Source organism: Pipistrellus kuhlii, unplaced genomic scaffold (genome assembly GCF_014108245.1).
Source record: "Pipistrellus kuhlii isolate mPipKuh1 unplaced genomic scaffold, mPipKuh1.p scaffold_m20_p_14, whole genome shotgun sequence".
Classification (NCBI taxonomy): Eukaryota; Metazoa; Chordata; class Mammalia; order Chiroptera; family Vespertilionidae; genus Pipistrellus; species Pipistrellus kuhlii.
Window position 1 is genome coordinate 3,223,738 of NW_023425449.1, and position 25,653 is coordinate 3,249,390.

At 52.5% G+C, this 25,653-nt stretch overlaps 1 protein-coding gene across 4 annotated transcripts in view; it reads left to right on the forward strand.

Moving 5' to 3' along the window:
* The window catches only part of ASAP1 (ArfGAP with SH3 domain, ankyrin repeat and PH domain 1), a 189,732-nt gene that overhangs the window by 11,549 nt on the left and 152,530 nt on the right, over positions 1 to 25,653 (forward strand). For all 4 annotated transcript variants that reach the window (XM_036437548.2, XM_036437550.2, XM_036437549.2 and 1 more), the window contains exon 2: positions 15,598 to 15,684. In XM_036437548.2, the coding sequence (XP_036293441.1) occupies positions 15,629 to 15,684 (56 nt within the window). In that variant the 5' untranslated portion in view covers positions 15,598 to 15,628. The remainder of the gene's footprint in view (positions 1 to 15,597; positions 15,685 to 25,653) is intronic.

Here is a 25,653-nt window from a genome sequence, read left to right on the forward strand (position 1 = left end):
CCACTGAGCCACGCCGGCTGGGCCAGTCTTGCCTCTCTCCCCGCCCCTCCCCTATCCTTTGCCTCCCTCCCTCGCCTCCCCCCACCGGAATTGCCCTTTCCCTACCTTGCCCACCTATCAAAAGCCCAACTCCTTTACAGTATGACTCACACGTACCCTTTCTGTGACGTCTTTCCTGATCCTCCCTGTTGTGCTTATTGTGTTCTTTGAGTCCCTCTAACGCCCGTGGCCCTCCCCTCCCTCTCCCCTTTCATTCTTTATGAAGCGCCTACTGTGTGCCAGCTTCTTTGTGGACAGGGCAGACAGGCACAGCTAATCGCGAGCTGGTGTGTTAGCGTGGTCCCCCTGGGGACATAAGGTATGACGGGGTGCTTATGACGAGGTGCCTGACCCCGCCTGGCAGGCAGGGTCCCAGACTTGCTACAGGGTGAATCCTTGAGCAGAGACCTAGATAGTGAGTAGGAATGAGCCAGAAGAAGGCAAAGGGGAGGGAGGGAAATGCTAGATGTGGGGGACCACCTGAATAAGGACGCGGATGGTAGAAACAGCACAGTGTGTGCTGGGAACTGATGTGGCTGGACCCCAAGGCTTGCAGTGGGTGCATTGGGGCGGAGGAGAAGGCGGGAGCCACGTCCTGAGCCACATTCGAGGCCACTGAGGGGCCATGGAGGCTTGAGGCAAGGGTGCGGTAGGACTCTAGCCCTTTAAAAGATGGTCCGGCAACACTGGACGGAATGGGCTGGGAGGTGAGGGCTGCGGTGGAAGCAGGGGCCCCTTGAGGATGAGCCTGTGGGTGAGAGTCTGGGAGTGAGTGGCCAGGATGGACGGGAAGTACCTGGGCAGTGGGATGGGATTGCTTGGGGACTGGACAGATGCGGGGCTTGGGAGGAGGAAGAGCCGTTGGTGACTCTGAGCTTCTGGCTTGTCCATGAGGCTGGCCACGTCTGAGTCTGACCCAGACCCCTGGGGCCCTGGACCCGCCAGCCTGTGCATTCCCCCTCTGGTGCATGACGGGGCGATGGAGAAGCATGTCTGCCCCTTTCTTCTGTCTCCCTTCTCCTCCCACGACCTCCGCGCTGCCTTTCCCGTGTAAGAGGAAGAGGAACTAGAGCTGTGATGAGGCTTCCCTGCTGTCCCTGCCTGCCTCCTGGTCCGAGCCTTGCGCCGAGGGCGGACTTTCTCAGAGCCTGTGACCTCTTGGGTCATAGATCGATCGATGCTCAACCACTGCTCAGCCACCACAGCCGGGCCAGATGCATCTCTGGGTTCTATGAGTGAATGAGTCCTTCATTCTCTTGTAGCTGAGAGTTCGACAGCCTCTCTTTGGATAAATCTGAGGAATTCTTTCAAGTTGTCCTACAAGGACCAGAAGGAGTGGGGCCCTGACACTAGGGGGAGGGATTAATGTGGAGGACAAGATTGAATACAAGACTTCAGGGTGGCTTCCTGACCCCATGCCCCGCGCTCTTTCTATACCCCGCCCTCTGACTTCCTGGGCAGCCAGGAGCCACCTCCTGGGGCAGGTGCCAGGGTTCCCCGATGTGTCACTCTGCAAAAGGGTGGGAGCCCTCCACACAGCTGTCACCGGCAACAGCAGATCCCAGTGTTTGCATAAGCAGGGCTGCATGAGTCAGTCAGCGAGGTACACACGCGTTTTTCCGGATGAATCTTGATGGACATAACATATGTATGTGTGGGGTGTTCCCAGCCTGTTCCAGGATTGGGGTAAGCCGAGTTCAGCGATGATATTTTAGACTTCGAGGCTGAAGGAAGTAACCGGGCCGAGCATGTGCAGAAGGGGGTTGTGCTGGAGCTGGAATAGAAACTGTGCAGAGGTTGGTCACATCATTGGGAAAGAGCTTCTGGGGTGTGGACCATCGGGTAAGGCTCTGGATCCTGGATTCAGGTGGCGTCCTAACTCGGCCTGTTGGTGGCTACTTGCTGGCCTTGGGCAAGTCCTGAGCCTCTCGGAGCCTCGGTTTTGCTACTTGTCGAATTGAGAGGCTAAGACTCGCGACTCCTGGGTTGAGGTGAGAACTCCATGTGGTGGTGAATAGATGGATCGAGGTGAGAACTCCGTGTGGCGATGCATAGAAGCAGTGGGAACGGTGCCTGCCCATGGTAACGGAAGGGGGAATGGGAGCTGTCCTACAGGGAGGGTTGTTAAGGGTTGAAGCGTATCCTCCGAAAAAGTTCAAGTCCTCATCCCAGTGCTTCAGGGTGTGACCTTATACCAGCGGTTCTCAACCTTCCTCATGGCGCGACCCTTTAATGCAGTTCCTCATGCTGTGGTGACCCCCAACCATAACATTATTTCTGTTGCTACTTCATAACTGTAATTTTGCTCCTGTTATGAATGGTAATGTAAATATCTGTGTTTTCCGATGGTCCTAGGTGACCTGCTAGTGGTGCTCAACCTGTGGGTCGTGACCTGATGGTGACAACCTGATGGTCACACGTGTCTGATGGATAGGCTTGTGGCACTCACTCAGTGACCCACAGGTTGAGAACTGCTAGCAGGGTCGCCTGAGACCATCGGAAAACAGAGATATTTACATTATGATTCATAATAGCAGCAAAATTACAGTTATGAAGTAGCAACGAAACTAATTTTATGGTTGGGGGTCACCACCACATGAGGAACTGTATTAAAGGGTCGCAGCGTTAGGAAGGTTGAGGACCACTGCCTTATACGGTCTCTACGGAGGTAATGAAGTTAGAGTGATGTCACTAGGGTGGGCGGGCCCTAATGCAGCATGACTGGGTCCTTCTCATAAAAGAGAAGTGTGGACACGGAGGGAGACACGCACTGAGAGAGGAGGACGTGAGGACAGAGGGGAAGTGGCCATGGGATTGGAGTGATGCGTCTCCCAGCCGAGGAGCGCCAAGGACTGCTGACAGCCCCCGCCATCTAGGACGAGGCAAGGAAAGGTTCCCCCAGGACCTGTGGGAGAGCGAGGTCCTGCCGACACCTGGATCTCAGGCTTCCAGCTGCCAGAACTGTGAGAGAATCCATCTCTGTTGCTTTAAGCCAGTCGTTGCTTGAGTAAACTAATGGCAGCTTGAGTAAACTAATGATGACAAGAATGGAGATTACGGTGATGATGAAGATGATGATGATGGAGGAGGAGAATCACCATTACCATCAACATCATCATTATCATCATCTGGCCTAAACACTGAACAGAAAGATGGTCACACGTGTCTGACTGATAGGCTTGTGGCACTAACTCGGCGAACGCTGGTGTGAATATACCTTCCATTTCTAGATTCTGCATCATTCGTCTCTAAGGGTCAGTTTGAGGCACAGAGGGCAGCAGGCGCAAAGGCCCTGGGGTAGCTGCATGTGTGACATTTAAGGAACCTCAGGGAGGCCACTGAGGCTGGAGGGGAGTGAATGATGGGGACCCATTGATAAGGGGGGAAAGTGATAGGGTAGGAGTGACAAAATGCCTTGTTGGGCATTTTGAGGACGTTTGCTTTTATTCTGAGAAAAGAAGCGCTTGGAAGGTTTTGAGCAAAGGAGTGATATGATCTTGGCTTACCTTTCCCCCCAGGATCCTACTGTCTGCTTTGTAGAGAATGGGTTGAAGGGGGTGGGAATAGAGGCAGGGACAGATTGGGAGGCTGTTGCAAGAATGGAGGAAAAGTCCAAATATTTACTGTGACAGATTTCTATAGGTAGAATTTCTGGGTTAAAGGGTAGGCATATTTTAGAGTCAGGTAGTACCAGAAGGCATTCCAGAAAATACCATTATCTCTTTATGAGCTGTTGTTTTTCCTCACTTATGAATTATTTGTATAAGTCTTTTGCTCATATATTTATTTGGTATCTTTTTTCTTGTTGATTTGTGGTAGTTCTTTATATATGAATGTTGCCCACTGCCTCTTTAGTACCTTATTCTGTAATATTTCTATTAAAGATATTCTGAATTATTTGGGGAGAACCAGCAGTTAGTTTATTTGATGGTTAGCATGAATATTAAGAGGGGGAAAAACAGTGACTAAAAACAGAAGTCTTGGCTTTGCATCCTCATATTAGCTCAAACCAAACTTGTATGTTTGGGAACATAATTTTCCCTTCTCAGGACCTTCGTTTTCTCATCTGTATAAAGAGAGGGTTTGCTAATGAGATCAATGTAAACAGAATTCTATGATTTTATTATAATTGTAGCACTTTGGGTCCACTTGTATTTATTTAGTATCGTTGAGCTTAGACATTCTGCAGTGTCTTTAAATATCAGAATGTCATCAACTACGATAGAACGTGGCATGAGCATGGACTGCGATAATGGTTGCAGACTGGCCTAACAGCGCCCTCTCACGTAGACCCGGGTTCTGCATTCGATTTCGCCAACGGCTCTGACCTCCAGCCACTTGCTCCACCTCTGAGGGCTCACGTCCCTATGTGAGGGAGGGGAAGCAATGGACAGTGAGGGCATTTCCAGCTTCCCCTTTATGACTCCTTGTTAAGAAGCAACAGGGAGGCCCTGACTAGTTTGGCTCAGTGGATAGAGCGTCGGTCTGCGGACTGAAAGGACCCGGGTTCGATTCCGGTCAAGGGCATGTGCCTTGGTTGCGGGCACATCCCCAGTAGGTGTGCAGGAGGCAGCTGATGGATGTTTCTCTCTCATCATCGATGTTTCTGACTCTCTATCCTTCTCCCTTCCTCTCTGAAAAAAAAAAAAAAAAAAAAAAAAAAAAAAAAAAAAAAAAAAATTAATGAAATATATTTTTAAAAAAGAAGAAACAACCGTGAGGAAACGGAGGCCTTGCCTGCCTATGGAGCTGCTTGGGGTCCCAGCATTGCCAAGCCACCTCCAGAGTGGAGCCCAGGCGCAGTGCCTCCGAGCTCTTCCCCCAGCTCCAAGCCCGTTGGTGGTCAGCGAACCCGGATGCCATTACCACTGGCCATCGCCAGGCCACTCCCACGGCCGGGAATCCCCTCCAGGAGGCCGAGCTGTGGGAGGGAGTTTCGGGGACACAGAGAAGATTACAGGGGACATGTCTGGATTTCTAAGGACAATGGGGCTGGTGGGCAGAAAGAATTTAGGAGGAGCCGCAGAAAAGCCCAAGATAAGAGAGAACATTGTGGGCAGAGAAACATCACACCGGAGCAGATGAGACAACCAGGAAGTGCGCTGACTGCCAGTACCTGCCAGTCCACGGGGGAAGGGGGGAAGAGGGAAAGAGACAGGGTGCTCAGCCCCTTTCACCCCACCCCCCCCCCCCCGGTCATGCACCCTTGAATTAAGAGAAGTCAGGAAGAATTTCACAAAGGAGTTTTCTAAAATGGAGAAGGTGACATGAAATGAACCATTTATCATTTTAAAGCATAGGATCTGGTGGCATGTAGTACATTACCTCATCCCCCCAATAGAAACCCTTTCCCCATGAAGCAGTCACTTCCCATCAACCCTCTCTCTCCCCATCTCCGAGCCCCAGCGATGACTGGTATGCCTTCTGTCTCTGTGGCTTAGCTCTGTTAGCTGTTTCACGTAAGTGGAATTACCTGATTCGTGGCCTGTGTCTGGCTGCTTCCCCTTGGCATCATTGCCTGGGGTTCACCCCGGGTGACGCGTGTGTCACTGCTCATTCCTTCCTGTGGCCAAATCCTCTCCCATCGTGTGGCTGGGCCGCGCTTTGTTCACCCACCTGCGGATGGCCGTGGGGTGGTCTCTACTTCCGGCTCTTGTGAGCAGTTGCCACTGTGAACAGTCAGGTACAGGTGTTTGTATGGAGACCCCTCTCCAGTCCTTTGGAATATGTACCTGCCGACAGAATTGATGAGTCACCTGGTAGCTCCATGTTTAACTTCTTGCAGGCCTGCCAGAAGTGGCTAAACCGTGTTCCATGCTCCAGCAATATATGAGGGACATGCAACATCTGTTCTAAACACTTGTTATTTTATGGTTTGTTTTTTTAAAGTTATAATTAGTATGGCTGACCTAGTGGGTAGGAAGGGAAGTGGCAGGTCACTGTGGTTTTGATTTGCGTTTCCCTCTGACTAATGCCTCTGAGCATCTTTCCCTGTGCGTGTGGGCCACATGTGGGGTCGGTGGGCAGGTGTGGGCAGGTGTGGTGAATCTCTGGGGCTGTGCTGTGGCCAGGGCAGGCGGCCCTGGGGCTCCTGTGACGCACCCAGTTTGAGGAGTCGGGAAGGAACAGCCAGGATTGTGCCCAGAGGCCAGCCAAAGCTGCGAGTTGAGTGCAGTGCGCAGCCAGTTCACAGGGACCCGCAGAGAGGGAGCCGGGGCAGGGGGCTGGCAGGGGAGACGCAGAGCTCACTCTCACTCTCACTCTCCCCGCTCTGCCGCCTCCCTGTGGGCGAAAGCTGTCCTGCAAACCAGGGGGCAGGGGGCACTTGCATCATTGGTCCCCAAGGGCGGATGTGAGGCCTGGAGAAGGGGGAGACTGGGAGAGGGGAGCATGAGGGGCGTGCGGCGCAGTGGGGTCCAGGAGCCCGGCTCCCTTGTCCTGTGATCCCTTGTCCGTCCTTTCCAGGCTGGCTTCTCCCTGAGGCCGGGGTGATGGCCACCTAGGCTGCCGCCTCTGGGGTTTCACATCTCCATCGTACCATCCGAGGAGGAAGCGAGAAAAGACCGCTTCCAGGGAAAGAGCTTTCCCAGAAGCCTCCAGCCTCGTGTCTCATGGACCCAGCTCGGGTCACGAGACCTCTGCCCCAGTTCCCGGCAGTGACTGGGGAAGCTGGAACGAGCTGGGCCTGCAGCCAGGCAGTGTGAGCACAGGCGCTTCCTGGGAGCAGGGAAAGCCCAGATGCAGCCAGGAATGAGGAAGGATGCCGGGGAACCCGCCGCGGCCCTCCCCGGGCTTCCTTGGAACCGCCTGTGTGATGGAGGCCACGGTTTTTCCACCGGGAACCAGGCCGGGGCGAGGCCCCCTGGCGATGGGCGGCTGCGGGGCTGATGCTGGGCCTTGCGCCTTCTCCAGTCGGTGCCGCCCTCCCAGGCCTCCCCCGAGGGCCTCCGGCCCCTGTCATCTCTCCCTTGGCTCAGCCACCATCACCGCCCAGCTCCACCAGGAGCTCAGCAAATAGGATCTGTTTGTAGATGATCCACAAAAGACAGAATTTAAAAACCCCACCTGTCATATGACGCCATATAGATGACATCTCCAGAACAGGCAAATCTTGGAGACAGGAAGTTTACAGTTTTGTGGGTTTTTTTGTGTGTTTTTTTTTTTAAATATATTTTTATCTATTTCTTTACAGAGAGGAAGGGAGAGGGATAGAGAGTTAGAAACATCGACGAGAGAGAAACATCAATCAGTTGCCTCCTGCACCCGGCCCCCCTCCTCCCCCGCACGGGGGGGGGGATGTGCATGCAACCAAGGTACATGCCCTTGACTGGAATTGAACTTGGGACCCTTCAGTCCACAGGCCGATGCTCTATCCACTGAGCCACACTGGTTTCGGCTGTTTTATTGTCTTATTGCCAGGACTGGGTGGAGGTGGGATGGGGAGTAACTGCTGATGGTGCGGGGTTTCTTTAGGGGGCGATGAAAATATTCTTAAATCCATTGTGGTGATGGTTGCACGGCTCTGTGAGTTATTTTAAAGCCATCGAACTGCATACTTTAAGTTGGTGAATTGGATGGAATGTGAATTGTATCTCAGCAAGGTTGTTAGGAAAACAAGGTACCAAAGAGCTTGGTCTGCTTCTTTTCGCTTTGTTTTATTTAAAGTTGAAGTTGATGGCTACTGTATTCCCTGATAATAAAAGTGATCTGTAGCTTACACCGTGTTTTCTTTCCTTCCCTCTCCTTCCTTCCTTCCTTCCTTCCTTCCTTCCTTCCTTCCTTCCTTCCTTCCTTCCTTCCTTCCATCTTCCTTCCTTCCTCCCTCCCTCCCTCCCCCTCCCTCCCTTTCTTCCATCCTTCCTTCCATCTTCCCATCTTTCCTTTCTTTACCTCCCTCTCTCCTTCCCTCTCAACTCCGTCTCCCACTTTCCTTTGGGAGCTGTGGCCTTTGGTTCTGCCATGGGGTCCCCCTTTCCCCCTTCCATTTCTGCTACGTGTTGCAAACCCTCTGAGTCCTGCTCCTGGGAGATTCGCCGTGTTTGTAACAGGTGGAAGGGCCCCCGTCAGCTCGGCCTGCTGTGTGGCCTGAGCAGCAGAACCCGGGTGCTCTGTCCATCTGTCTTTCCGGAAACACAACTGTCCCGGAACCCGGGCACCTCGAAGCCCGAGGCTTTCAGGAGCCAACGGCCTTTCCGTTCGACGGGCTTGTCTTCAGAGCAGATATCGCTTGCCGTCTCTTGGAGACAAGCCACTTCGGAATAGAAAAGATTGTGATTTTCCTCAGAAGGAAGGCGCCCTGTCCTGCCTTCCTTCGGGGAAAGCATATTTTCCAAAGAACCTCGGAGACGCCGGCCGACCCCTGTGAGTTCACGGGTAGTGACATTCCCAAGGAGCAGACGTGGGTTCCCAGAGGGCAGTTGGAGGGCTGGGACTGCCCCAGCTCAGCAGCGGGAGCTTCCTGCTGGGGCTGAGCACCTCGCCATGCCATGCCCTTGCCATCCTGGTTCCCGTGTCCTTGGGCGGTGGAGGCAGGCATGGGGGAGCTGCGCCTGGAAGGTGACTTCGGGCCTCAGCTGTGTCCTCTTGGCTGTCCCTGGGGCGGTGCCCACGGACAACAGGATGACCAGCTGTAGGAGCCACGTCCGTGGTGCCAGCCTTGCTGAGCCAGGACCTGGGGCTGCCGATGTCCTGCTGGTTGTGGGTTGTCACGGAGGTGGCAGTCGGCCACCGTGCCTCTGCTCTGTGCTAGCCTTTCCCACCTCCTGGTCTGGGGACGGTGCCTTGGGACATTGGTCCCGGGCCCTTCAGCTGCTCATGGTGGCCGAGAGCAAGCTCTCGGGCAGGAAGTCTCAGGAGAGACTTCAGTGGGTGTACTTGTCCTTCAATGGACTTGTGAGTCCATCAAGACAATGGGTGTGGGCACTACCATAGTCTGCTACCATAGTCTGATACAGGCTCAGAGAGGCGGAGTTCATTGCCCACGGTCACTCAGCAGTTACGTGGGCCAGCCAGTGTGGGAAGGTATGTCTTCCTGCCCCCAAGGCTGTTCTCTTTCCACTGCTCCGGAGACTCCCCCAGCTCCTGCAACCTGGGCAGGTGCCCTGATCGGGAATCGAACAGTGACCCCCCCCTGGTTCATAGGTCGATGTCGACCATTGAGCCACACCAGCCGGGCAGGGTGCAGCCGTCATGAGATCCTTGCTGGTTAGCTTCACAGATATTACCTCGGTGAATGAGTGGATGAGCGGTCGCGTTTCCCCAGCAGCGTCTTCTCGTCACGGGATGTGCCAGCTGGGGAAGGCCCTCGCCCCATGTTTACGAGGCAGGGCCCAGGACACGGTGTCCACACCCAGATTACATCTCTGCAAGGGTTCATCCTGTCTGTTGTCTCTAAACCTGCTTCCCGCCCACACTGGACCGTCAGCTCCACCTGCTCGCCTCGCCTCGCTGCCCGGCCCCGCGTACCGTACAGTCAGCAGCAGGATGTAAGTCATGAGGCCAGTTGTCCTGGTTTCACCAGCAAGACAGCGGTGCCGGCGTTTCTGACCACAGGCCCTTCACAGTGGCTTCTTCGCAGAGGAGAGAACAAACCCTCTCCGATTGTTGTTCTGATTTTGTTGTTTTGTTTTGTTTTTTGTGAATCCTCACCTGAGGATATTTCCCCATTGATTTTTAGAGAGAGCGGAAGGGAGAGGGAGAGACAGAGAGAAATATCGATGCGAGAGAGACACATCAATGGATTGCCTCCTGCATGGGGAACCAAGCTACGTGCCCTTGACTGGAACCGAACCCGGGAGCCTTCAGTCGTGGGCCAGGGCTCTATCCACTGAGCCGACCCAGCTAGGGCTGATGGTCATTTTAATCAGTGGGTGAGGCAGGGCGGGAGCCCCGGTCCAGAGGGCTGGGCACTGCCAGGCGGAAAACGCCAGCTTTCCCTGGCTTTCATGGGAAGGCTTCTTTGCGATCTGGTCTGCTTCCCTCGGTGCCATATGCCGGGCTTGGCTCATCCTGGGCAGATAGAGTCCGCAGACGCTGCCCATCCCTAACACTTGCTGGTGGATGGGTAAAGGCATGAGTCCGGAGTCACCTGGCCAGAGGCCACAGGTGCCTAACTTGGGGTTCCTCCGAGCAGGTAGGGAGGCAGGACGTACTGCTTGCTAGTGGGTATGGAAGCTGAGAGGCCTGGTCATGGATAGGAAATCCCTGTGACCCACCCGTAGTAGTTCCCTGGATTCACCATTCAGGAACGCCCCCCCAGAGAGGAGGTTTGCCTTCGCTGTTTGGAACGAAATCAGAAGGGAATACAGCACGGGGTGCACTCAGTCATCAGCCTGCTGCCTTGCGGAGCGTAGTGAGTGAAGCCTCGAGCTTCGACGTCCAGCCGTTCCGAGTCAGAATCCTGAACGTGCCCTCCCCGACGTGGGACATGTTACACCACTTCTGGGAGCCTCGGCTTCCTTCCCTGTGAAATTCACACCGTCGGTTCCTCGCAGGGCTACGGTGAGGATCGAATGAGATAGGGAGCACGCCCAGGAGGGGTCTGGCGCCTAGGGATTGCCCAATAAGGGGCCCCTGTTGTGATTGTTGCCATTCTTAATAGAGTAGGACAGCAGTCGGCAAACTCATCAGTCCACAGAGCCAAATATCAAAGTACAGCGATTGAAATTTCTTTGGAGAGCCACATTTTTAAAACTTAAACTTCTTTCTAACGCCACTTCTTCAACAGAGAACCGCCCAGGCCGTGGTATTGTATTTTGTGGGAGAGCCACACTCCAGGGGCCAGAGAGTCGCGTTGTGGCTCGAGAGCCGCAGTTTGCCGACCACTGGAGTATGCAATCAGAAGTGGATGGATTGTTGCTGTGGAGTTGGAGAGAGCTTTCTGGAAGGAAGGGAATTTCAAGGGGGCGGGGCTAGACAAGGCGGGCCGCGGACAGACAAGAGGGAGACGGGCGTACATGTGCGTCAGGCCGCCTTCTAAATGCCGTTTCCATGGGGCGGGGGAAATCACATCGGTAAATAGGAAGGCAGCGGGCCGAGATGTTGTGGGGAAAGAGAAGCGGCCCGAGCCGGAGCCAGCTGCCGGTGACTCAGGCGCCCCTGACATCCTCTGCGGGAGGATGCCAGCCCCAACATCCGCGGAGTCACGTCTGCCCTGCAAAACTCAGCACCTATTTGGGGACTTGGCAGCGAAGACGGGTTTGCGCACCAGATGATGTATGTCTCTCATTTCTGCTGGCACGCAGGCCGCGCTGTCCTGACTGCCGCTCCGAAGGCCACGGAGGAGAGGCGGGGGGGGGGGGGGGGGTAGCGAGGGGGCCAGATAAAGCACATGGCGGCGCTTGGCGGGGATGAATTCTGGTTCGCTCCGGGAGGTACATATCTTCAATCTCTCGACGCCGGTGGCAGTGGGAAACGAGAGGGTGCAGAGGAGACTGCAGGGCTTAGGATCACACCCTCACCGATGCATGTATTGAGCCTTTACTTAGGGACGCTGTGTGTTCCCCGCCTGTGACAGGAGCCCGGCCCGGGAGGCACAGACAGGGCCTGTGTTGCAGGCCGGCTTTTGGAATCGGTTTGAGCCCCTCCCCTGGCCATGCCCAGGCATCGGAGCATAAATGCCCCGGCTTCCTTTCCCCCTCCTTACCCGCCCCCACCGGGTGGCACAATTCTCAGGTGTGTTCTCCACTCGCAGAGGGTCCCAGGTGGGATTGCGCCCCGGCTCCTGAGAGGAACGGGCGTGGCCTCGGACAAATCACTTCACAAACACCTGCATTTCAGCCTCCCGTGGGGTGGTGGTGCGGGTTGAACGGGATGTTAATACCATCAGTCCTTGTGCCATTTATCCATCGGCTCCGGGGAAGCGTCATTTTGTCCCGTGCTTTACCTGCCTCCCCCCCCCCCCGCCCCCGCACCCCCTCCCCTTCCCCGCTAATGCTTCCTGGGACTGGAGGAGGTGAGGACTTAGTTATCCCAGCCTTTGTGACGTGGGAAGGGAAGCAGGAAAGGACAATTAACGCACCAGTGAGCCCGGATCTGAGGTCTCACCAGGGGCCTTTGTGCTGAGGGCTGACTTCTAATAATGAGACAAAAAGCCATCGATAGGGTCTAGCAAGAAAGCTGTTGGTGCCGTCGTAGTGACTTCTGTTGGCATTGTTAGCAAGTGCCCAGCATACAGTAGGTGCTCCCTATTTGCTGAGTTGAAAAGGCAGTGAGCGGACGGCTGTTATTTCCTTTTGATCCTGAACATACTTTTGTGATTGGTCCTTCTTCAGGGATCTAGAGGAGTCCCTGCCATAGGATTGGTACAAGTCATGAATGAATGAATGAATGAATGAACGACGCAATGGATTTTCTTCAGTTACCGGTAGTTCCCTGGTTCTATGAAAATCATTTTAAGTGAAATGCATTATGTATTTCACCCTGACAAAGTCCCAGAAAGGAAATAACCTTAAAATCCTAACAGTATTTATGTCTAAGTGTTCAAATAGTCAAATATCTTAGCTCCGTGCCTTACTATTCTTTGTGATGGGCCTGGATTGCTCAACTGGAAATAAATCATCTCTTTGGGGGGGGGGGATTAGTCTCAAAGTGTAAATGGGTCCCAGAGCAGCGGGGTGCGATCCTGACGTATACGTGGACGCTGATCTAATTAGAGTGTCTTCGGTCTCGGAGCAGGTGTGAGCTGACGGTGGTGTCGCCGCTCACACGGCTCTTTCACACACCGTCTCTCTGGGGGGTCACGCCAGGCTGGTGACGCAGGCGGGCTAAGGTTCGCAGCCGGGTTTCACACCCCACAGGACCTGAGAGCCCAAGAGGCTCATCGCCCAGGCCACAGCTCTGCTCCGGGCAGAGCTGGATTGGAACCCAGGGCATCCATCCGGCTTCAGTTAAGCCCCGTGGCCTCTGCACTTGGTCCTGGGAGCCTCTCAGGGAACAAGGGCTGCGGGGTGGGGGTGGGGAGTGGACCAGGGACTCCTGGGGACAGCTGTGTCTGAGGGTCCGTAAGACCCTTTCATAGAGGGAGAGCCTGGCTGGGACTTTCTGATTAGACAGCCTGGGTTGGGTCCCACTACTGTCACACACTGTCCTGGACACAGTAGGGCCTCAATTTCCTCACCTGTAAAGCTGGCCCAGCGCCTGCCTTGCAGGATTGCTGTGAGGGCATCACACCTGTGCTCTGTGTGTGCCAGGCTTCCATTTCTTCCAGCCCGTGGTGACCCTCACTGGTGCTCATCAATTCCTGTGCCCGTGTATAGTAGTCTATTTCTGCCAGGTAACAAACTCTGTAACCTGCGGGGCTTGGGAGACATACTCCCGCCATGGCCCATCCTAGGAGAGCGATGGGAGAGACCTGGGACCCACACATTGTCACCTCCACCTTCCACTGGCTAAGCAAGTCAGTGGTCCTGTCTGGAATCTAGGGGGACAGAGAAGTCACCACTACCCACTGTAGTGCGGATACTGCCAAGTCTATGTCAGAGGGGATGGAGTGAAGAGAGAGCAGAGTGGTCCAGTCTCTCTGTACGTGTCTCGGTTTGTGCGCGTGGGTGAAGCAGGAAAAGCAAGAGGCGTAAGTGGCAGGGGTTGGCTGGGACTGTTTCCAGTAACCAGGCCTTACTTTCCGTAGCCGTGTGCTGGGTACGTCTTGCCTAGGAGGGGACTGTCACGGGATGATCACAGTCTGCGATTCCTATGGGGAGCACGCTGTGCTGCTTACTCGGCTTCGCAGTCAGTTTGGAAATTGGGACGAGTGAGTCCTCCAACGTTGTCCGTCCTTCTCAAGATCGCCTGGCTCTCCCGAGTCCATCCCTCTTCCGTAGGAACTCAGGGATGAGACCGTCCGTTTTCCCCAACTAACGTAAATACGCGATTCGCACTTCAATGGAAGATTTCAGTCAATCGCCATCAGCATCTGAGTTTGAAAGGAGTGGTTCAATCATTGAACTGACGCGTAGTTATTAATGTTGTGGAGGGTGCCGGGCGATGGAAGTCAGACTTAAGGACGTACGGGAGCTCACTGGGGAAAGGGGGTGCATGAGGAGCCTTCCGGGGGAAAGGAGAGGGCATGTGCAAAGGACCTGGGGCAGAGGAGCCGTGGCCGGTTCCGGGATCTGGAAGAAGGTCCTGGGTCTGCAGCAGAGAGCCCGGGTGGACAAGCGGAAGCCAGGCATGTGGGCAGGAGTCAGCCCTTGTTCAGTGACAGGCTTTTATCCTAAAGCTCTAAGGAGCCTCTGGGAAATGTGAGGCTGGGGGTGGGAAGGTGGGGAATGACAGTCACACTTGTGTTTTAAATTTCTCCTTCTGCTTCTCGTCCAGTCCTAAGGTGTGAACCTCATCTGGATCTGGATTTTTAAAAACAGTTGTTAAAATTTTTAACATCCATGAGACTATTAGAAATTGGAACATTGAGCATCTGGTGAATTGAGGAGTTACCTTTTTAGATATTCACTGGTATTGCAGTTATACCAGTGGTATTTTCTAAAAGGCCTTATCTTAGCCATACATGCTGTACTATCTATGACTAAAATAAAAAGATGGCTGGATTTTTTTAGGGTACAGATGAAGTTGGGTTGATGGAGATTGGGGCTACGTGGTGGATACATGGGGTTCTCGGAACGCTTCTCTATTGTTGTGTTTACAAACATCTCCATAATAAAACATATAAAAAGAAAAGAGTTAATCTCGCTTCCGTGTGGGGGACCAGCTTCCTGAAGAAGAAAGGATGATGCGGGAGGACCCATTAGGCAGCTGGAGCGGCCCAACCGAGAGGGATGGAGAGAGGGTGGCTTGGTCCAGGGCTGTGCCAGTGGAGACAGAGAGGGAGAAGGGCTGAGAGATCCTTAGGGAATAAGGCAGACAGAGCTTGGGGATGGATTAGATACAGGGGTCATGGAGATGACGGTGTCCCTGTGTCTGGACCCAGATGGAAGAGCCCAGGATCTGAGGTGGGGATCCCTGGAGGAGGGACTCCACAGATCCCTTCGCTCATCTGGTTCCCACCGCCCCGCCTCGACTTCCCATCCATCCCGTGAATCCATCGGAAGCGGTTCCCTTATGTAACACCTTCCATCCCAGGCTTCCCGAACTCTGCACGCTCAGCGGTTAATTAAGCTGCGATATGCACGCATTAATTAAAACCCTCTCTCGGGTGTGGAGGGGCTGAAATATGGATCTTCATCTCTATCTCCTTCTTCGCTGGGGGGACACCTCTGTCTCCTGTGGGCACACAGCTGTCTGTCTGTCTGTCTGTCTGTCTGTCGCACCTGGTCAGCACCCTTCCATCCCTTGTTGAGGAGCCTAGGCCTCGGGAAGTGAATGACGTGTAAATTGCTCTGCCTTGGAGAGCTAGAAATAGAACGCAAGATGACGGCTCCCGAGCCTTCGCCCACCCTGAGCCATGGCGGTGTCAGCCCGAGCGTGGCTCCCTGCGACGGCAGTGGCCTCCCGGCTGTGTCCCTGCACCTGCTGGCCAGCCCCCCGGCGGTGAGAATACCCCCGAGACACTGCTCTGCCCAGGCCCCTGCCTGACGCTTGTCCCTTTCTCCCTGCCCCATGCAGGTCGTCTTCTGGTGCGTGTGACACCTGAGACATGAGATCGTCAGCCTGCCGGCTCTCCAGTTTTTCGAGAGACACACTATGGAATCGGTGAGTGGCCTCGGCCGGCCTGTCGGGGGGGCCCAGCCTGGGGAGCGTGGAGGGATTCTTTGGGGAGGGGGGCACGTTGAAGTGCACAATGTGACCCAACTCAAGTCCTTGGATGGGGGTATCAATGGCGAACAGATCACGGAAGGGGGAGGAGGGGAGATTTGTCTACTTGTGCCGCGCCAGTACAGCCAAGGGTTCGGCGAGCCTGAGGGAGGGGCGGCAAAGGATGGAGAAAAGACAGACAAAGAGAAAGAGTTGGGTCTAGGTGGATCTTCTGTGCTGGGCTAAGGCCACAGAACAGATCCAGACTCCTCCATGATGGTTTATTTTATGGTCAAGGGTAAACAAAGTGATTTACAATGTTCTTGTAAGTCTCACTTGTTTTGGCAGCACTTGCTGCCCCTCCCACAGCCCATTAGCTACCCAGGAAGGATTTAGTGAGCTGTCACAAGATCAAAGCGTAATTATGCTTAGAGGGCTGTGCCCTCCAAGCTGGGATTTGTTTGCGACTTTGCCAGCAGGTCAGTCCGAGGCTTAACCCTATAACTGCTTCCTACATCTACCTGTCAACTTACCAAGTGCCTTAGGTCACCTCACCTGTCTCCTTTATTTTATTTTATTTTATTTTTTAAAAATATATTTTATTGATTTTTTCAGAGAGGGAAGAGAGAGGGATAGAGAGAAACATCGATGAGAGAGAATCATGGATCAGCTGCCTCTTGCACACCTCCTACTGGGAATGTGCCCACAACCAAGGTACATGCCCTTGACCGGAATCGAACCTGGGGCCTTTCAGTCCTCAGGCTGACGTTCTATCCACTGAACCAAACCGGTTTTGGCTCACCTGTCTCCTTTATGCAGAAGGAAAGGTGGGAGGCGGTGGCACCAGAACGCAGTCGGACGTAGAAGCAGCAAGGACCCCGCCAACAGTAATGGGCACTAGTCCAGCCGAGTGGCTCTTCAGAAATGTCCCTTCCTTCAGCCCACCCAGCCACCCGGCAGGCCTGAGAGACGCCGCTCATTTCACAGATGACCATGAACTTGCCCAGCTGGGTCTGAAGTCAGTTATTCCGGCCTCCGGGTCTTCGCCTTTTCCCTCTGAGCCAGGCTGCCTCCTGGTAAAAGTATGAATCGCCCCATGTTGCAGCTGGGAATACTGAGCGTAGGGACCCAGGATGGAGTCTAAGGACTCTGACCTCAGTGGGTGGGGGTGGGGGTTAGAGGACGATAAAAAAAAAAAAAACTTACGCTGGGCAGGAAGATCTGTGAGAACAAGGCAGAGGAAACCCACGGAACCTGAGCGGGTCTTAAAGTCACCTGAAAACATTGGCTGAAAGCAGAATCGGGTCTGTTTCCCTCTTACCTAAACGTGCACACAGCTGGTGCAGGGCGCTCCGGAGTCGTCTGCGGGACCCTGGCTCTCCTGGGGCAGGAGGGCAGAACTGCCCTGCAGGGAGCACGGAGCGGGGGCGGGGGGCCTCCGGAGGGTCAGGGTGCCGGTTCCATGATGTAGAAGTTAATTCCTTGAACGGGATACTTAGGACCTAGACCATTTTATGTGCAGTAAGTCCTCCTGTACCATCCTCGTTGGGGTCTGCGACGTGAAGCAAAACAACATAGGACAGAACCAGTTTCACCATCGGCTCATGGATGCAAGAAAGTGTTGGGCTTTTTTGTCATAGTTAAGAGAGTGTGGGTTTGCTGTATTCAGGCTGACCTAAACTTTTGACGCACCCACACCAAGCCCAGGAACAACCGCTGTGACTGCCCCCCCTAGCCACCTCCCCCTCTAAACAGCCTTCGCCTTCCCCAAGGTCAAGGCAGACGCCCTGTCATTAGTGTGCCACCCGCTGTCAGCCAAATTGGATTTCCCGGTGCACAGCTGATGTCCCCCTTTGGCGGCGGGATAGGGGTCTGGGAATGAGCGCTGAGCGTGGATGGGAAATGTGTCCCCTTGCGCTGACCTCTGAGCTCCGAGCTGCATTTCTGACATAGTTGGGAGGGGTGGGTGGGAAGCCTGGGATTCCGGGGAGCAGAAGGCAAAGAAGCGTGTTTTAGAGAAAACGCTAACGTTCGCGTTCTCCCGTGAAGGCCCTTTCGCGATCATTGAGGCTGCTGAAAACCCTGCCGGCATTCCAGGGCGTCGGCCGCTCCTGGGTCAGATGCACAGAGGATGCTTCTGCCTGGCCTAAGAGTGGGGAGGGGCGGCGGTTCGGGTCTCGCTTCCTGCGTCCTTCCCGCCCTCCCTTTATGTCTTCCTGCTCGCCTTCAGAGTGCGAGGATCAGCTCCCGCCTGCCACACCCCGAACTCCAGGAAAACAGATGAGCGAGGCTCATCACCGAGCCTTCCTGAGCGTCTCTCCTTCCATTTCATTTCATTGTTTGTTATTTAAAATGTATTTTTATTGATTTCAGAGAGGAAGGGCGAGGGGAAGAGAGAGAGAGAAACATTAGTGTTGGGAGAGAATCATTGATCTGTTGCCTCCTGCACGCCCCCTACTGGGGATCAAGCTCACGCCCTGGGCATGTGCCCTGACTGGGAATGGAACCGTGACCCTGCTGGTTTATCGCTCAACCCCTGACTCTCCTTGCACTTTAAAATGTTCGTTCTACAACTGTGTATTGAGCATCTAATTCGCTCCAGTCTCTTAATAGAGACCAGAGACAGCTCCTCCTCCTGCTGAGTCTATACTCCTTTCCTTTCATCCCTCGCTCACTCGGCACACACAGGGGAGGGGAGGTGACCATCCCAGCCCGGAATGAATGCTTGTCTGCAGACCGGCTCTTAAATTACACGGCGGAGCTGACAGCCTTGATGCTGCACCTGAAAAGCTGTAATCGCCCCGTTCTCCGTGCGGGTCTGTCCCGTGCGTGGAGGAGACGGTGGATCCTGTCTTTATTTTATCCGGAAGCCCTTCCCTGCTGGCCTCGTGGGGTCCATCCATTCGGTCTCAGGGCGTGTCCTCTGGTTTGAGTCTCTGATCTACCGCCTTGGGATCGCCTTTATCTAATTTGGACTGAAAGGCCTGACGGGGCCTGGCGGGGCATGATGGGGAGTTGGCTTACCCTGCTGTCAGCACGTGCAGTTCTAGAAGATTCCAGTTCCCTCCCCAGGGGCTCAGCTGAGAGTCTAGACGGGCGTAGACCAGTGTGGCCTGTGCACGAAGCGCCGTCTTCACTGGGAGCCGGCAGAGCAGGGTGGCCTGCCGGAGGTGAGCCAGAGCCACCGGGAGCCAGCAGCTGAGCCGGTGGCGAGCTCCGCCTGTGCGAGTCTGCAGGTGGCTCCTGGGAGTGTCACCTCTGGAGGAGGAGGCGGGGAGTGTCCAGCACGTGCCGTGACATCGAGTGTTCGTGGGTGTGATGTCCTTTGTTCTCTGACACCACCCCTGACCCCAGGCAACTTTCCAGCTTTCCACCTGGGCGTCAGGCAATCAATTCCGTCCTGACACCGAGTCCCCGGAGATAGCACCGCCCCACAGGTGAGGGCCCAGCTCCATGGGGTGCTCCCCGCTCCCACGCCAGCCACGAGTCTCAGGGGTGCTTCCGGTGGACGGGCTGTCAATACAGAGGCTTCCACAGCCCCTCACGTTCAGTAGTTTGTCAGAATGACTCACTGGACTCCGGAAAGCAGGTGGCTTACCGTCACCCGTTTATTATAAAGGACACAACTCAGGAATGGCCAGCAGGGGCCCGGTGTCCGGTGAGGGCTGCACAGTTCCGTGTCCTCTCCGGTCCCTGCCTTCCGTCCAGCACAGGGATGTGGCACCGACCGGAAGCTGGACCCACCCCTACAGTGGAGGGGCTTTGTGGAGATTTCATTACACGGTCACCATTGTGTGCACTTGCCGACCGTGAGTGTGTGTGTGTGTTTGTCCATATTATTTCTGAGTGTGTGTGTGTATCTGTCTATCCTTATTATTTCTGAATATGTATCTGGGGGGCGGTTTCTGTGTGTGTGTGTATATGTGTGTGTATCTGTTCATGTTATTTCTGAGTGTGTGGGTTATTTCTGAGTGTGTATGTGTATGTGCTCTATTAGGAAAAGGAAAAGAGTAAAAATTCCACCCAAAGTGTGCAGAAAGGACTGTACTCCGATATAATGTGAATTCTGTCTTCTCACTCACATGTACACATACACCAATGCTGCCTGTAACACGGAAGGACAGCAGAATTTTTCACCCTCATGAAGACCTTTAGGGGTACGAGCCGCAGCCAGCCACAGCGTATACAAAACCAGATACGTTAGGCAATGGAATCAAACGGCGAAAAATATTTTCTCCCTCCACATGTTCTGTCCTTACTTTTGTCATTGTGGGCTTGAATTCTTAACCCTACATAGAAACGTGGATAATGAAAGAAAACCCATTCTTGACCCCACAATACTGTACCAACCTGCTGTCGGGTTATACATAATACATCGACTAATAAGTATCCCATCCATCTTATGTAAATAAATAAGCAACAAAGCTGTGCTTCCATTTCAGCTGTGGAAAGGCCACTGCATTTGTCTTTCTGGCAGGGGAAATAATTCTGGAAGACAAAATGATGTCTTTCTGGTTGCCCTTGAAGGATGGGGCAGAACATGGATGTTCAAGCACAGCAGTCTCGGAGCTCTATCACCCTACTTCCGGTCTGGAGTCTGCCCCGTCTCTTCTCTCTTAACCCAATTGTCCAGAGGTTGTATACGTACAATTGCTTCTTCAGAAACCCACGCACGGAGCCTGTTGGCTCCTCTGTGGCTGCATTTCTGAATCAATTCCTGAGATGACATTTAAGTGCTCCTAATATGTATTTGTCTGTACTTGGTAAATTGAGACCCGTCTTCCCAGTGATTCTATAACTTCACAAAATAAGCCTCGGTGACTGTCCTCGGAATAATTCAGTAGACTGGCTAAGCCTCTGAATATAGAATCTGGAACAAAGAGAATAAGTTGGGGGAAAGGTCTGATAGAATTCTCGTAATGTGACTTCTGAGCTTTTGTTGTTGTTGTTCGTTCTTAGTTGGTTCAGCATGTTCCTTCATAGGCCCGGTAAAAGTTAGAATTACATTTCAGCTGCATAGCAACAAAAATCAAAATAACATTAGCAATTAGGGTTTGTTTGTTTTTTTCTTCTTCTTCTTTTTCTCAGACCAAAGAAGTCTGGAGCTAGTCCAAAGTCAGGTGGTGCCTCCATTGGTTATCAGGGGCCCAAGCTGCTTCTGTCTCTGGTTTTGCCATCCTCATCATACTACCTGTTGCTCCAAAGTGGCTGCTGGAGCCTCAGCCATCACATCCAAGGACCGGCAGGGGGATGGAAGAGGCGGGGGAAGGAGAGCAAGGGGCTCTCTCTCTTGCCGAATTACCTCTTTTTAAGACACTTTCCTAAAAGTCCTGCCTCTATCTCCTCGGCTTGCATCTATCTCCGCGGCTGGACTTAGGCGTGCAGCCACACCAGCTGAGCACGTTACTGCCTAAACCCAAGGAGGCTCCGTCAGGGAAGAAAGGGAGCAAGAAAGGGAGCACAGACAGAAGGGAGCTGGCCAGGAGTGCCTGCCACATGCATCGAGGTACTGCTTATACAGACTGCAGTGTATATTATGTGTTTCCAATGGAGGAGGGAGGGCTTGCCCTCTGAAACCCCGCAGACTTGTGGGTGCATCTTTCTGGGCTCTTCCAAACAGAGCTGCAGGGCCCCTCCTCTGGGCCTCAGGGTCCTTTCAGTGGCGCAGGAGGGGAGTCGTCGCCACTCTGCAGAGTTGTTGTGAGGCGGAAACAAAATCTTGTCTGTAAATGTCCTTCTACACAGCAGGTCCTAAGTGGTAGCCATTCTGGTGGTTATTAATGGATACCTTGGGCCTTAAACCTGTATTATAGTGATTATTGTTTAAATTGGGGTATAATTTACATAACACAACATTTACCCTCTAGGGGTGTAACATTCAGTGGCTGGTAGGGTATTCACCAAGCCTTGGAACCATCACCACAGTCTTAATTCCAAAACATTGTCATCACTCCCCAAAGAACCCCCTACCCATTGGCAGCCGTTCCTCCTCCCTCCCTTCACCCTTCTGGACATTTCCTAAAAAATGTCCTATAAATGGAAACACATAATTACTTAGCATAATGTGTTTGCAAGTTTCATCCACGTGGTCGCCTGTATCAGTCCTTTATCCCCTTTTCTGTGGCCGAATGATACTCCATTGTATGGGATGGATCGTGGTTTGCGTTTTCATTCATCTATTGATGGATATTTGGGTTGTTTCCACGAATTGACTAGTAAGAATAACGCTCCTTAAAAGCATCCACGTACAAGTGTGGGTGTGTGTTTTCATTTCTCTCCCGTATGTACCTCGGTGGGGGCCTGCTGGGACCATGCTAGCACTGTGTTTCACCTTTTGAGGAAACGCCAGCTCGTTTTCGAAGCTGCTGCACCATTTCGCATCCCCACCCGCAGTGCACGAGGGTTCCTGTTTCTCTGCATTCTCTCCAACGCTTGTTTTCCGTGCTTTTAATTACCGCCATCCTGCCGGGTGTGAAGTGATGTTTCATTGTGCTTTTGATTTGCATTTCTCTAATGACTAATGATATATGGAGCATCTTTCCAAGTGCTTATCCATTTGCATATCTTCTTTGGGAAACTGTCTATTCAAGTTCTTTGCCCATTTTGAAAATTGGTTGTTTGTCTTTTTATTGTTGAAGTGTAAGAGCTTCTATATTTTAGAAACTAGGCCCTTATCACCTATGTGATTTGCAAATATTGTCTCCCATTCTGTTATGTGTATTATCTGATTATTTATAACAGTCCTCTGAGGTGGATATAATGACTCCCAGTTTACAGATGAGGCAGGGACTCGTTTATCCAAGGTAACATATCCACCTGTGAAGATGCTACTGGAACCTAGAAAAAGATTAGCCAGGGCTCTCTTAGTTTTATTGCTAGAAACCCATCTTAGACCAGCTTATGCTAATATCCTATCTAATGAAAGAGAAACATGCAAATTGACCATACCTCCGCCACACCCACCAGCCACGCCCATCAGCCAATCAGGAGCAAGCACGCAAATTAGCCCAGCCAATATGGCGGCTAATTTGCATATCCAGGTGCAGAGGGAAGACTGAAGACCACATAGAAGAAAGCCAAGCACTGCAGGAGGGAGCAAAGCTTTGGAGAAGCAAGCAAGCAGGGCTGCAGAGAAGGGAGGGAAGCAGGCAGGGCAGCGGAGACTGCTGCAGGAAGCCCTATTGCAGGAATCTTCCTGCAATGGGCCTCTACTAGAAGTATAGTTGCTGGCATCCCTGGGGAATTCATGGCTGGACCGGCATGAGGGTGGGATAGTTCTGTAGATCTAGTGGTTTAAGTGATGCTACCAAGACTCTCCCTTCCTCTCTCCATCGCTTGCCATCCTTTGGTTGGCATCACTTTTACTAAGTGAGCTCTCTCATGTATGGCAAATATGGTCACCAGTAGCTAGCTGGACCTTCTAGGAAAAGGAGCTTTGCTCTTTATCCCAGCATCCATCTCAGACACCCATAGAGCTCCGTGGTTGGCCTCACTTGAGATTAATGCCTATTGGAAAACCCATCGATGCTGCTTTCAGGAGTCTGGGATGCTCTGATTGGACAGCCTGGGCCCAGCTCTCTGATTGGGAATGTGGAGATACATGATTGACACTCTCTAGAGCACATGTGTCAAACACAAGGCCCGCGGGCCAAATCCGTCCCGCCAGGCCTTGCAATGTGGCCCGCACCGCGCTGTCATCACTGCACTCCGCTGCGTTTCCATCACAATGACAGTTTATGACTGTTCAGTAAACCATTCGGCCCGCGATTTAGGCTGGATTTTAGATTTTGGCCCCTTCTCTGATTGAGTTCGACACCCCTACTCTAGAGAATCACATGGAGTCAAGGAAGGGAGAGTATAGTTCCTAAAAGAAGGGGATGTGTAGGGCAGACAACATAAAATCGGTGTCCTACAAGTTAGGTCTGAACTGCCGAATTCAAGATGCTGACATGAGCTGGGGGTAGGAGAAAAGTCAGTTTGTTCACAAAAGAGAAATGAAAGATATCGAAAACAATTACCTGTAGATCCAGTTAACACTGATGTCCACTTAAACATAGTAATTTAATAAATTAGTTTATATAATATTTCTTTTTAAAAAAAATATATTTTATTGATTTTTTTACAGAGAGGAAGGGAGAGGGACAGAGAGCTAGAAACATCGACCAGCTGCCTCCTGCACAATCTCCCACTGGGGATGTGCCAGCAACCAAGTTACATGCCCTTGACTGGAATTGAACCTGGGACCCTTCAATCCGCAGGCTGATGCTTTATCCACTGAGCCAAACTGGTTTCGGCTATATACCGTATTTTTCGGACCATAAGACGCTCAGGACCATAAGACGCACCAGTTTTTAGAGAAGGGAAATGAAGAAAAAAAGATTCTGAAACAAATAGTGTCCTAAAATATTTTGTGTGCATTAAAACCCAACATCACAGTGATAAACACATGTAATCAACCCTGTAAAGTAAACAGCAGCATTTAGAACCATTTTAGAGCCGGGCAAGCACACAGAGACCACACAGAACCGGACAAGTAAAAAAACTTTTTTTTTTAAAGTATATGTGTAGGCTATATTTGGACCATAAGACGCAGGGACTTTTTCCCCCCACTTCTGGGGGGAAAAAAGTGCGTCTTATGGTCCGAAAAATACGGTAATACTTCTGTGTCTTAACAGCCAGAGCAAAAAAGAGTAAGTTTTCAATGACAGAAACAAAATTCAAAACCTGGAACAGCCTGGCTGGTGTGGTTCAGTGGTTAAGTGTTAACCCATGAACCCAGAGGTCACGGTTCGATTCCTGGTCAGAGCCCATGCCCGGGTTTCAGGCTCCGTTCCCAGTAGGGAGCATGCAGGATTCTCTCTCATCATTGATGTTTTTATCTCCCTCTCTCTTCCTCTCTGAAATCAATAAAAATATATTAAAAAAAAAAACAAACTGGGAACAAAAGCTGGATGTGCCTGTCAAAAGGTTTGCTAGCAATTGTAGAGGCAATTTTTTTTTTAATTGGAACCCCTAATGTGAGTCAGAACGTTCACATCTGAGAGAGATGTTAACCGAGTAGCATATGCTGAGAACACTCTACCAAGGATGGGCAATTTTCCTTTTGTAAATGGGCCATGCTCCACATTTGACAGAATTACGAAAATTCAGTTATGACACAACTCATTGTGATGCAGGGTGAAATACATTTGCAAGTGAAAGCGTGTTTTTGAAAGGCAACAAGTGGGCACCGTGACAGATCCTATAACCCAGGGGCCCCTCTTGGGGGCACAGAACTGGTGACCTCCAGACTGTGCTTGGCCTGCAAGCAGCTCTGGGGCAGCACTGGGCGCCTTGTCGTGTTTGGGGTTGGTTACACTGATGGCCCCACAATTCCTCGGTGTTTGTGCCCCAGGAAAGACCTCACAGACCTTCTTTCTGTCCCAGGCTCTGATTTTAATTGCAAGGAAAGGGAAGCCAAGGTAGGTGAGAGGGTTCGGCGTACCTTGCTGGGAGACTTCACTGAGTCTCAGTTTCCATTATGGTAATGCTCCCATGTCGGGACTGTTATGTGAATGAATTCAGGCCCTGCTTGCATAACAACTAGTGCAGAGCCTGGCGGGGGACTGGAGCTCAGAAAGTAGGATCTATACCTTAGTAGCCTCAGGTTTCTCTCTGGTAAATTTGGGACAATTATTCTTACCTTATGAAGTTGTCCTATACTGTAGTTTAAAAGCAGCTGGCGTCCCCTGTTCCAGCTCAGTGCTGACGTCACAGGGAGCTGTCACTCATCCGGTGTTCCTTACAGACTAGTGTTTCAGGCGATGGCAAATAGGTCTGCCTGAGCTTTGGGCAGATGAGAGATCTCCATACATGGAATGGCCGTTCATTCAGCCGAGCCTGCTGGGTTTCCCAGCTCCCTGCCTGCCCCTCTCTCCTGACTCCACC